The 12,060-nt window shown below is 41.8% G+C and overlaps 1 protein-coding gene across 7 annotated transcripts in view; it reads left to right on the top strand.

The window, feature by feature from the left end:
- The window catches only part of PDE4DIP (phosphodiesterase 4D interacting protein), a 205,517-nt gene that overhangs the window by 104,886 nt on the left and 88,571 nt on the right, over positions 1–12,060 (top strand). For 2 of the 7 annotated variants that reach the window (XM_066377293.1, XM_066377292.1), the window contains exon 1: positions 6,270–7,772. The exons of 4 other annotated variants lie outside the window; for them this stretch is intronic. In XM_066377293.1, coding sequence (XP_066233390.1) covers positions 6,594–7,772 — 1,179 coding nt within the window. In that variant the 5' untranslated portion in view covers positions 6,270–6,593. Of the gene's footprint in view, positions 1–6,269; positions 7,773–12,060 lie in introns of those variants that run through there. One more of the 7 variants, XM_066377296.1, reaches the window with a different exon arrangement.

The following is a 12,060-nucleotide window of genomic DNA, read 5'->3' as shown; positions in this document are numbered from 1 at the left end:
CATGCCAATAAAGGAGGAAGATAAATTACCAGGTAATCAAACAAATAAATAATTGCAAATTGTGGTAAGTACACAAAGAAAACAAAGAGCAGGGACTAGCAAACTTTTTCTGTAAAAGGCTAGAGAGTAGATAATTTAAATTTAGACTTTAGCCACATACAATACATAAAGAAATTGGCATGGCTGGGTTCCAATAAAACTTAATTTACACAAACAGGTGGGGGTTGGACTTAGCCCACAGTCCGTAGTTTGCTGACCCCTAATAGAGAATTAGGAGGAAGGGGGGCATTATATGTAAGGGGAAAATAGCAATCAAGTCTTTCCTGTGGTAATTTTGAAATGTCGCTGACACATCATGCAGACACAAGTAGGTAGTTGGTTATTTGAGAATTGAACTCAGAGGAGAATTCTGGGATAAAGATATAAAAGGGAAGTTACTGGTATAAAGGTGGGAAAGGATGGGATGATATGGAAAGAGAATAAAAAAAGAGAGGTTTCAGGTGCCCAAACAGCAGGAGGTGCCACACATTCTTGTGTACAGAGGGGGAGACAAAGTGCTTTTAAATGGGCTTTACATTTTCTCTGCCCCTGTCTAATTCACAGAATGGATTAGATGAAGCAGTTAACAGCAGTGTCACACCATGGTTACTACCTCAGAACTCACTGAACACCTACAAAAGGTTCATTGTGGGTATGACTTTTAGTTTACAAATTCATTTATGCAGGGAATATCACATTGTTTCTTTAAACCAATTTAATGTCATCCTGAGTCCCTATCCTAATCAGGCTGGTAGGGTACTCAGGTTTATCCATTTGATACTTCCTCCTCCCCACTCTCAGTTATGTGAAGGTGAAGGTTCCTAGGAGATTACTCTGATCATTGGCCCACCAGTGAAGCAGCCCTGCCCCAGCAAGCACAGTTCTGCCAACCCTAACAGCTTGCTGTATTAGAATCTTTGATGGAGCCAGAACCCACGGACCTGGAGTCCAGCCTCTCCAAGTCACCCACTGCCTTCTCCCCTCAGGCCCTGCTGCTTCCCCAGGGCATTGAAATGGAATGGAGGTGGGTCCTTATTACTCTTTGACACCCCCTACAGACTCCCCCCATGGATGAAATTTCACCTTCTCCTCACTTGTTGATCTCAAAGGCATTTCTCTCTTTTTTTCTCCATTGGGACACTTGGTTTAATCTTCTAGGTAGGTTTAGAATTTTATAAAATTCAGGGAAACTGCCTGAGCAGTTGTGGTGCAGTGGATAAAGCGTCGACCCAGAACACTGAGGTTACCAGGTCAAAGCCTGAGGTTGCTGACTCTGAGCACAGGCTCATCAGCACAGGGTCACTGGCTTGAGCTGGGGAATGTCCATATTATCCCAAAGCTCACCAACTTTAGCCCAAAGGTCGCTGGCTTGAGTAAGGGGATACTGACTTGCCCCTGTCAAGACACATATAAGAAGTAATCAACGTACAACAAAAGTGAAAGCAACTGTGAGTTGGTGCTTCTTGCTCTCCTCCCTTGAAACAATCAATGCACAATGAGAGTGAAAGTGACTATAAGTTGATGCTTCTCTCTCTCTCCCTTCCTGACTCTCTCTCATACTCTCTCTCAAAAAAAAAATTACATATTTCTTTTTAAAGTCGGGGAATGTATGTATTTGATTTCAGCCTCTGCTTTTCACTCTTTAAAAACTCCTGAGTCAAGATGATGCTGTGGGCATTATCTGACTTTCAGATTAGAAAAGACGGAGGCAGGGGCATACAGGTAACAAAACATGTTTATATCCAAAACTTCACCTTGTCACCATTTGGTTAAGGAAGAAGTATGAGATGAAGCCAAAAAGTAGATTAGGATCTCTTTGTAGAGCTATTGAAATGCCAGGCTAAGGCTTTTGGACTTCTTCCTGTAGGTAGTAGACAATGATGGATCTTTACTAGAAATGTTCTGGAAATAGTATGCAGAATGCTTAGAGGAATAAGTTTCTAAGGCTGTGTGATGGTTCAGGTTTTAGGTTTCAAGAACCTGAAATAGAAAGTTTAGTGAAAATGTGAAGCAACATTTCTGAACAAACTAGAGATGCTCAGGAAAAGAATCAAAAATAATTTAGTGTTTGGTATAATAGGGAAGGATTGGGAGCAGTTCAAGGTAACAACTCTGAAGTTTACAAGTGACACAAAATGATGAGACTAACCTTATCTCTCCTGCTGATCTCTCTCTAGCTTTTAATAATGTTTGCCATTGCTCTCATTCATGAAACTGTCTCCTTCTCACCTGTGCTTTGATTGCAGAAGAGTTTTCTCAAGTCACCTAAACTCAACAAGGCCTGAATCAAATTTCTCATCTTTTTGCAAATGGACTCCTCAACTTCACATTCCTGTTCATTCAGGCCATTTTATCTAACACTCTTCCAGACTAAAAACTTTACCTCCATTTTTAATTTGTTCTTTTCCTTCATCCATTCTGCATATATGTTATCAAGTCCTGCTGTTCATTCCTTCATACCACTTTCTATTTCCACACCACACCTTTATTATCATCCCACATATGAATAACTGCAATAGCTTTTTAGTGGGTCTTCCTCTGACCATCCCAAAATCTCTCCCCGAAACTCCAATCTCTGACCTCTGACTGAGATTTTGACTGTTGTCTGGCTAATCTTTCTAAAATGAAATTTTCATTATGCCATTCTCTGCTCAAGTTTATAACATTAAGTCCCAATTCTGGTTGCCAAGGCCTTCTGGAGTACCACAGTATAGTGTCTGGCTTATAGTTGGCCCTTCATACATGTTCTTTAAATGAACAATCATAGAAGATAAGATATATAGAGTAGGATGAACCTGGCTATTCAAATGTCCCACAAAGTCTCTAATATCTCCCTTTACCTACAGGCTAGCACTATATTTAACCCAAGTTCCAAGACTTCTGATGATGCTATTTTCTTTTTCTTCAGGTACTTCCTTTATTTCCTCCATTCTAAACCCATCTCAAATGCCACTCTTGTCTCCCACAACTACATTAACCCATGCAAATCTCAACTTTTTCTGCACTCACATTGAATTTAAGTCAGTACCATTTAGTTTACCAATCAGTTGTTCTAATTGTAGCATCCACTTTTTTTCTGCTTTACCTATACTGAAAGCTCCCTGAAGGCACAGAGAGAAGAAACTGAGGCTGCATAAATTCTTGCTCAATGAATGATTGATTTAACAGTACTTTAAAATCCAATTAAACAGCCATGGGTATTTAATAATTTAATTTGAAAGACTGATGTTTACTATTTTAATGGATTCTGCTGATACACCTATTACTACAATCTGTAGTTGAACTGGAAATCTCCTGGTTTTAAAACAAGTATTGTGGGCCTTGGCTGGGTGGTTCAGTGCATAAAGTATCGACCTGGCACACCAAGAGTACGAGTTAGATCCCCAGTCAGGGCACGTACAAGAGGCAATCAATGAGTGCACAACTAAACAGAACTAAGTGGAACAGCAAGTTGATGCCTCTCTCTCTCTCTCTCTCTCTCTCCCTCCCCCTTCCCCTTCCCCTCTTTTATTCTCCCCCCTCCAATCAATGGAAATTTTTTTTAAAAAACCAAGTGTTTCTGAAATGCTGTATTAATAATTCATGCAGAACACGATTGTTTCTTATGTCTTAAAGATTTCTAGGCAGCACAGTAAAATCATGCTTGTGGTATTACCATAAAGGCTAACTGGCTTGATTTGGATATTCTTGCATTTCCTCATCTGCCAGAATCACTTTTTTTGGCATAGTTTTTAGTAATTAGAACAGCTATTTCCAATGTCATAACTAGGGCAAGGAAACCTAATACAACTGGTTTGAGACATGGGGATTTTTCACATCTGATTATCTTGGAAACTCTCTCCAAAACCAGAATTAGATTACCAAATAATCATGTTAGAACAGTTTCTAGTACTTTAGTTTACTGTCCACTTTGAAATACAGATTTTAAATATTTTCTTGAGGAGTGAACAGAGTGCCATCTTCAGATTTTCTTTGATTGTTGAATAATTTATGCCCATCTGTTGATGGAAGCTTAGGTATGTATAGTCTCTTTCAGTATATTGATCTTTACTTATAGCAAACATATTCTTCAATGGTAATTTTTCTTTTCTCCATTTATACTGACTTGCACTTCTCCACGGGGCCATCTAATATAATCATTAAAGTTTAGAGACTATCAGTCAGATGCAAAATCTTATTAAGGAATAGAGAATAATACAAAGTATTAGTTTCCTCCTGAAAAGTACTTTATTAATTACTTTTTCATTGGTATTTTCCCCAATAGAAAAATGTGGCTTGCATTGACAGTCAAAGAAGAGGCTTGATTAATGTCTTATTTTGCACTTTTATGTACCTTTGAATCCTCGTTGTTCTTTGGGACAATACTTAAAACTGGGTAGTGCCCTGACAGGCAGTCTGTCAGTAGAGTGAATCCAGAAACTACTTGCCTCTTTATAGAGCATTATAAATACCAAAGATCATTTAATTTCTTCTGACTTTGAAGGTCATAGTAGAGGCAGGGAGAAATGCAGCTGTAATGCATTTTACGTGAAACTATTTTACATTCTTGGTTTTAGGGCCAGACCAATCACATATGCAAAGTTCTGTAGCCTGTGAGGTCCCCAGCTCTAAGAACTGTCCTCTCTCCCTGTGGAGCTACTAAGATTTTGCTTTGATGATTAAATAAAAGAACAATATAATCTTAAATGTGCACAACTCCATAAAGTTTAAAAATTACTTTAAAATATTCCCTTTTATTATACATGTATTAAAATAACAACATTAGCCATCATTTAATGAGCTAAGCACTGTTAAAGTACTTGCCCCCAAATCATCTCATTTCATCTTCCATAAGAAGTCTGGGGGCTTATGAGCTTTCACTGAAGGCATGTCTCCCAAGTTTGGGAGTAGGGGCTCAGATATACTGAAAACTGTTGCTGGCCTTGACCTCTCACAAGGTCAAGTCAGTGAAACTCAGAATTTTCACTGGCAAATGTCCTGAGGGGGGTGGGGGTGGGAGGGACTGGACTCCAGGTAACTTCCTGGGCTGTTTTCCTTCCTGCTTTGTGTCTCTATGCCTCTCACGCCAAGAGAATTCTTTATTATGAATGACTTGACACTTGAATTCCTCCAAGTCAGAGCTGCAGCTTCCCTCCAGTCTCTGTGCTTCTCAAGTTCTCTACCGAAAGGTGGGATGACTTACAACTGTAGTGTTTTAAGTAAGACAGGGTACTTACTGAAGTCTGAGAAATCCCCAGCCCGATTTCCGCTGAAAGCAGCACTCCTGACACTCGGGACTCTTGCTCACTGAAGCTAGCTAGGTCTTTTGTTCTAGTGTTTGTCTACTCTCCCCACGCCCAAAGTAAGGACTTCCGTCTACCTGAACCTGAAAGAAAATTCGGTGATAGTGATCTACTCTCAGGTGTCAACATTGTTGAAAAAGCCCACTTTCTCTTCTATTATCTTTAAAATCTTGGTTAACCAGCTGCATTCACGTGGTATTTGCTAGACTCTCAGGTGACTGTTTTGTGCCTCTCTTGATTTCTATTCTAAAAAAAGAAAAAAGAAAAAGAAACGGCAAATCATCTGGGAGTTCTAAACCTCCCACCTTCTACCACATCGAGGGAAGAAACACTTGTCCCCTTTTCCAGTACTCCCAAAAGCCGAGGGCGAAGCTGATCTGATCCTCTGAAATGCGCCCTACCCGCCCCTTTTGGTTTAGCCACCCGTTCTCTACGCCCGCCTTTGCAGCCCCAGGGCCTTTGAATCCAGGCCCCGGGTAAGGAGTGGGGTGGGGCTGCAGGCGGGAGGGAGGCAGCACGCATCAGTCCCTAGTGGCGCTGCCTGGCTGCTCCATTCTGGATACGTGGCGCTACCCGTGGAGAGAGGGGGAGGGGACTCGGCCTTCCCCTCCCAGCGCAGAGCCTCGGGACACGCCGCAGGGGCCTCGGGACACGCTTCAGGGGCGGGAGGGAGGACCCCTGTGGGGACAGTGCACTTTTTTGGTGAAATCTTAGCAGATGAAAGTGGCCTGACAGGGGTCAAAATCCGTCTTGCTTCCCACTGGGAACGCACTGTGAGCCAGATCTATGTTGCACCGAGAGGGGAGGTGACCCGATTTGGGGGAAGGGACACACTCGCCACGTCGCATGCGCAAAGCCGGCGCGGCCCCTCCGGACTACAGTTCCCAGAGGCACGTGCCGGGGGGTGCGGGCGCTTAGCGGCTGACGCCATCTTGAAATCTGACCCTCAGTCTCTGAGCCTTTGCGTCAGCTACCAGCGGCGGCTGGTGCGCGGCGAACCTAGAAGCTAGAAGGGAGGACGCGGAGGCTAGCGGGAGAGACAGCCCGGGGAGACGGGGAGGTTCCGAGCGCGGTCTAGGCTGCTGTCACTCAGCACCGTCCCGAGGCGTTTCCTCCCTCGCGCCCTCCCGCGGGGCGGGGCTGACACTCCGGTACCCAGAGCTCGTGAGCGCGCGGAGCAGAGGTGATCCCGCGCACCGTGGGGACCCCGCCGGACTGTGCCATGCCGACCCACGGCCACCGAGGCGGGAGGCGGAGCGCAGCCCGGCGCGGATGAGCGATCTCCGAGCAGCCGCCGCCGCCGCCGCCGGGAAAGAGAGAGGGAAGATGAAGGAGATTTGCAGGATCTGTGCCCGGGAATTGTGCGGGAACCAGCGGCGCTGGATCTTCCACACGGCGTCCAAGCTCAACCTCCAGATTCTGCTCTCGCATGTCCTGGGGAAGGATGTCTCCCGCGATGGCAAAGCCGAGTTTGCTTGCAGCAAGTGTGCTTTCATGCTGGATCGGATCTATAGATTCGACACCGTTATTGCCCGCATCGAAGCCCTTTCCATCGAGCGCTTGCAGAAGCTGCTGTTGGAGAAGGACCGCCTCAAGTTCTGCATCGCCAGCATGTATCGCAAGAATAACGAGGACTCCGGCGTGGAGACCAAGGCAGGGAACGGGACGGTTGATATTTCCGGCTTACCCGATGTAAGATACTCTGCGCTGCTCCAGGAAGACTTTGCCTATTCAGGGTTTGAGTGTTGGGTGGAAAATGAGGACCAGATTCAGGAGCTACACAGCTGCCATGCTTCGGAAGGCCCTGGAAACCGACCCAGGAGGTGCCGTGGTTGTGCAGCTTTGCGGGTGGCTGATTCTGACTATGAAGCCATTTGTAAAGTGCCTCGAAAGGTGGCCAGAAGTATCTCGTGTGGCCCTTCTTCCCGGTGGTCCACCAGCATTTGCACTGAAGAACCAGCATTGTCTGAGGTTGGGCCTCCGGACTTACCAAGCACAAAGGTAGCCCCAGATGGGGAAAGCATGGAGGAAGGGACACCCGGATCCTCTGTGGAATCTTTGGATGCAAGTGTCCAGGCTAGTCCTTCACAACAAAAGGATGAGGAAACCGACAGAAGTGCAAAGGAACTTGTAAAGTGTGACTGCTGTTCAGATGATCTGGCTCCACAGCATGTGTGTATGCACAAGCTGGAGCTAGCACTTAACATGATGAAAGGTCTTGATTATAAACCCATCCAGAGCCCCCGAGGGAGCAGGCTTCCTATTCCGGTGAAATCCAACCCGCCTGGAGTCAGGCCTGGCGATATCGTGACCGATGGAGTTAGTTCCGATTTCCTTAGCAGGTCTTTGAAACCCTTTTACAAGACACCTGTCAGTTACTCCTTGGAGATTTCGGACCTGCAGGAGCTGTGGGATGATCTCTGTGAAGAATATTTACCACTCCGCTTCCAGGTATACAGAATGGCTACATAGCGCCTTCTTGATTATAATAATTATCCAGCCTTAACCTTCACGTGGTTTTTTGTCTGGATAAAGATTAATAAAATTCTCAATTTGAGACAATTAATCATTGAGCCCATTTTTGCTACACCTCTTGCTTGTGTCCCATTTAGTACATGTAATTCATAATCAAATAATTTGCTTTTCACAATCCTCTTTCTAGCAACATCTTTTAGCCTTTCTATTAATTACCAAAATTGCAGACCTTTTAAGACAAAAAATGTAAAGATTCCTAATTCACTTTGACCCCATGAAAACACGTATCTTATTTCTGGCACTAGAACTTTTCCCTCCTCCCCTCTTCTTTTTTTGTTTTGTTTTTATTTTTGATTTGTAGGTGTTTTCTTCCATTTGGTAAGGGAGTTTGTTCTCCCTGGAGTTTTATCCAAGGTATGCCTCAAACTTATTAGAGCAGAGGATAAAAGTTTGGGGAAACCTATTAATTCACCGAAGTACTGTAACATCCAGGTTATACTAAATTAATAGGTCATTTGAGGACTAATGGTGACTTGCTCATAAAAGAGATTTGGGAATTCAAGTGTTGTCATTTAAAATCTTAAGACAACTTTTCACAGCCAGTTTGTCTACTGAGCTCCTTTAGAAGATGTTTGATGCTAAGAAAGGAATCATCCATTATCAAGTTTATTTCTAAATAACTAGAAGATGGCAGTTGATTTTTTTTTTTTTTTTTACAGAGACAGAGAGAGAGTCAGAGAGAGGGATAGACAGGGACAGACAGACAGGAACGGAGAGATGAGAAACATCAATCATCAGTTTTTCGTTGTGACACCTTAGTTGTTCATTGATTGCTTTCTCATATGTGCCTTGACCGCGGGCCTTCAGCAGACCGAGTAACCCCTTGCTTGAACCAGCGACCTTGGGTCCACGCTGGTGAGCTTTTACTCAAACCAGATGAACCCGTGCTCAAGCTGGCGACCTCGGGGTCTCCAACCTGAGTCCTCGGCATCCCAGTCCGACACTCTATCCACTGTGCTACCGCCTGGTCAGGCGCAGTTGATCTTAATTTAAGTTGTTTATGTCTGGCCAGTTGATTTTCATGCCAGCGCCAGCTTTTAAATTCAGCTTCCTACAAGGACCTGACAGATGCTACTATATTTTGTTTCTGCAGCAACAGTGAATGCTAGGTTATTTACTTTGTGGAACATGTGGCAGGTTCTACTTGATACAGATTCTTTACTGATACTGTTATGAAGGTGGATATTCTAGAAGGTGTTTTTGGAAAACCTGCCACAGCCAACATCATCCTACAAACTTAGAGCTAGATAACAAAGGAAACTATAGATTGTCACTTGAAATTTTTTGAAAAGTCATGTTATTATATATGAAATTTGCATCACAGTGACAAAATTGGCAGAAACAGTATGTATGTTTCAACAGTCATGAAAAGGTTTTAAATGTTTTCGTTTGTGTAAAGTATCGAGTATTAGTTAGTATGCCTAATGCTTGGGCTGCTTTTCTGTTGCTTCCTTTTCTTAGAGTGCAGCCTCACAGCTAAATTTGGACATTCCAGGATTTGTGTGACCAGACATAGATGTCACAAATTAAACATAGTGTTTTCATGTTAGGATCTTTAAAAGTAGGCTAGGCAGGGTGGGTAGAAAAAAACTGTTTTTACCCCCTCATAGATGGTCTATATTATAGAAAAGTAGAGACTTAGAAAATTGCAGAACACAAGAGTAATTTTTAAATGCACATTTAATTGAAAATACTGTCCTTTGGTGCCTGCACTCATTAAATTTTAAAGGATGTTAAAGATCATCTCATGCAGGCCCTCAGTTTAGAGATATGGGAAGCTTATGTTTTAAATAACAGCCCAGGCAGAGCCAAAGATCCCTAACCATTCTCAGCCAAGACCTTTTTTCATTCTGTATATTACATTGCCTGCTATACATTGAATTAAATTTTAAACAAAGCCTTTTTCTATTGTATAACCTGAGGGTTCCAGGAGGATTATTGAGGGATTCTGTGAAGAAAATTGAGCACACTTAAATAATGTTGACTGTATCTTTAGGTCAAGTCCCTTTACTTCACTAAATCTGGACATTAAAAAAATAATCGTTTAAAACAATAGTTTATGACCTTTCTGCTGTCACCTGGCTTACATTCTTTGCTGTTGAATGATAAAACATCTAGAAGAGGGAGAACATAATATTCAGCTCGAATTAAGGCGTTTAATTATTATGCCATTTTCTCCATGTGGGGAAAAATACAAAGATAAACTGGGCTCAACGTGTAAATAAAATGTATATTTTGGACCCCTGGTCTGTTCTTTAGATGGAGTTGACTTTTAATTTTAAGCTCCCTATGTCTGTTGTGCTTTATGGCAAAGCCAGAGCAAAGTGAAACAAAAGGCAAACTGGTTTTTGTCTATTTCTCTGAGAAAATGGGGAAAGAATAGAAATAAATGTAAATTATTTTTTGTAGTTGTCTTTTTAGTTTGTAGAAAGAAAAAAATCCATGAAAGAAAAAAGATTTCCTTTAGTTATATTCTATTATAAATATGAAGAAAACCTTTTATCCTGAGAGCAAGATTGTTCTGTAAGGTCATTTTGAGTCCTTTGTTTAATCCTCTGCTTATCCCATTGTGTGCACTATTAAAATGTCACCATCACAATGCCTCCTGATTGCTCTTCTTCTTTTCTCTCTTTTTCTTTCTTCTTTATATTAAAGACAAACAGCAACAGTGTCATTCTCCTGCTTACACGTTTTCCAGTATTATATAAGTTGACTTACTTGCCTTCTAAAGAATTTATGCCTTCTACAGAATTATACCCAAGATTGTTTAAATATCTAAAGAAAGGTTTGAAGCCTTATTCTAGCTCAGCGGTAGTCAACCTGGTCCCTACCGCCCACTAGTGGGCGTTCCAGCTTTCATGGTGGGTGGTAGCAGAGCAACCAAAGTATAAATAAAAAGATAGATTTAACTATAGTAAGTTGTTTTATAAAGATTTATTCTGCCAAATTTAGCGAAAATCCGACATAAAGTACTTGGTAAGTAATTATTATCAATATTATATGTTTTAATTTGCTGTAACTCTGCTTTATAAATTTTATAAAGTAAAGTTACTTCCCTACTTTAAAAATCACCATTACTGTGGAACTGGTGGGCGGTTAGAAAATTTTACTACTAACAGAGTAAACAGAGATACAAAAGTGGGCGGTAGGTATAAAAAGGTTGACTGCCCCTGTTCTAGCTGGTAATTATTCCTTCTTTATTGTCTGGCCCAGCACTAGGAAAGCTATGATAGGAAGAGTGTGGTTCCTTAGTAAACACCAATTCAAGTCTGGCCCATGTGCAATTTCCTTTTCTGTCTACATTCAAAGAGCACACATCTTTATTTCAAGCTTTGCAATGCTAGGGTCTGCTCCTGTCTGACCATAAGTCAATTATTACCCTCAGAGTTTAGGTACGTAACATAAATCAGGCCCTTTGGAGTGCAGGTCCTTTGGAAGGTGTGTTAGATGCTGGTCAAGATTAGGCCTTTATATTTATGCTAGCTGATGCTTCTTATGTATCTCCTCCTATTGACAACAGGATAGAAAATTACAGCAGCTTGAGAACTATGACTTGCTATTGTGATGACTAGAAAAGTGCCTAGAGAAATGCTATTAACCCAGAAGATCTAAATGACTGCCTTTCAGCTTAAAGGACTTACAATATGCATTAGCCCTGGAAGCAATTCTTTTTTTTTTCTTCTGTTACTGGATTAGTCCTAACTGAATCAAAAGCAGCTTAATTAAAATTATTACCACATGATTTTAGTAACTGGTAGTCTAGAGACTAACACTGACCAGCCAAATCAAATAGCACTGCTTTCAAGCTCTAAAATTTTCATAGGAGCAATTGGTTTATGTACTTGAGAATTCACAAGAATTCACTATGAGCTGTTGATCAAGTGGGACTGAGTGCTTTTCTGGCATTCTGTGATCTGAAAGGACATTTTCTGAGATGTAAAATAATAGAGTATTATGAATAAACAAGAATCAAACATCTTCCAGCTTTTAGGTCAGTACATTATTGAATTGGGAGTTTCTTATGACAGTTTATGCCAAGGTGGGTTCAGATGAGATCCTGATTCATATGTACTTGTCTATGATATTCTTTGGCTTTCATGCTGCTTTTGGAATATCTGTATTCAATATCTATCTATCATCTATCTATCTATCTATCTATCCATCCATCCATCCATCCATCTATCTATATCTATCTATCTGGTCT

The sequence above is a fragment of the Saccopteryx leptura genome, chromosome 3, assembly GCF_036850995.1.
Source record: "Saccopteryx leptura isolate mSacLep1 chromosome 3, mSacLep1_pri_phased_curated, whole genome shotgun sequence".
Classification (NCBI taxonomy): domain Eukaryota; kingdom Metazoa; phylum Chordata; class Mammalia; order Chiroptera; family Emballonuridae; genus Saccopteryx; species Saccopteryx leptura.
This window is presented reverse-complemented; position numbering and strand designations above follow the sequence as displayed.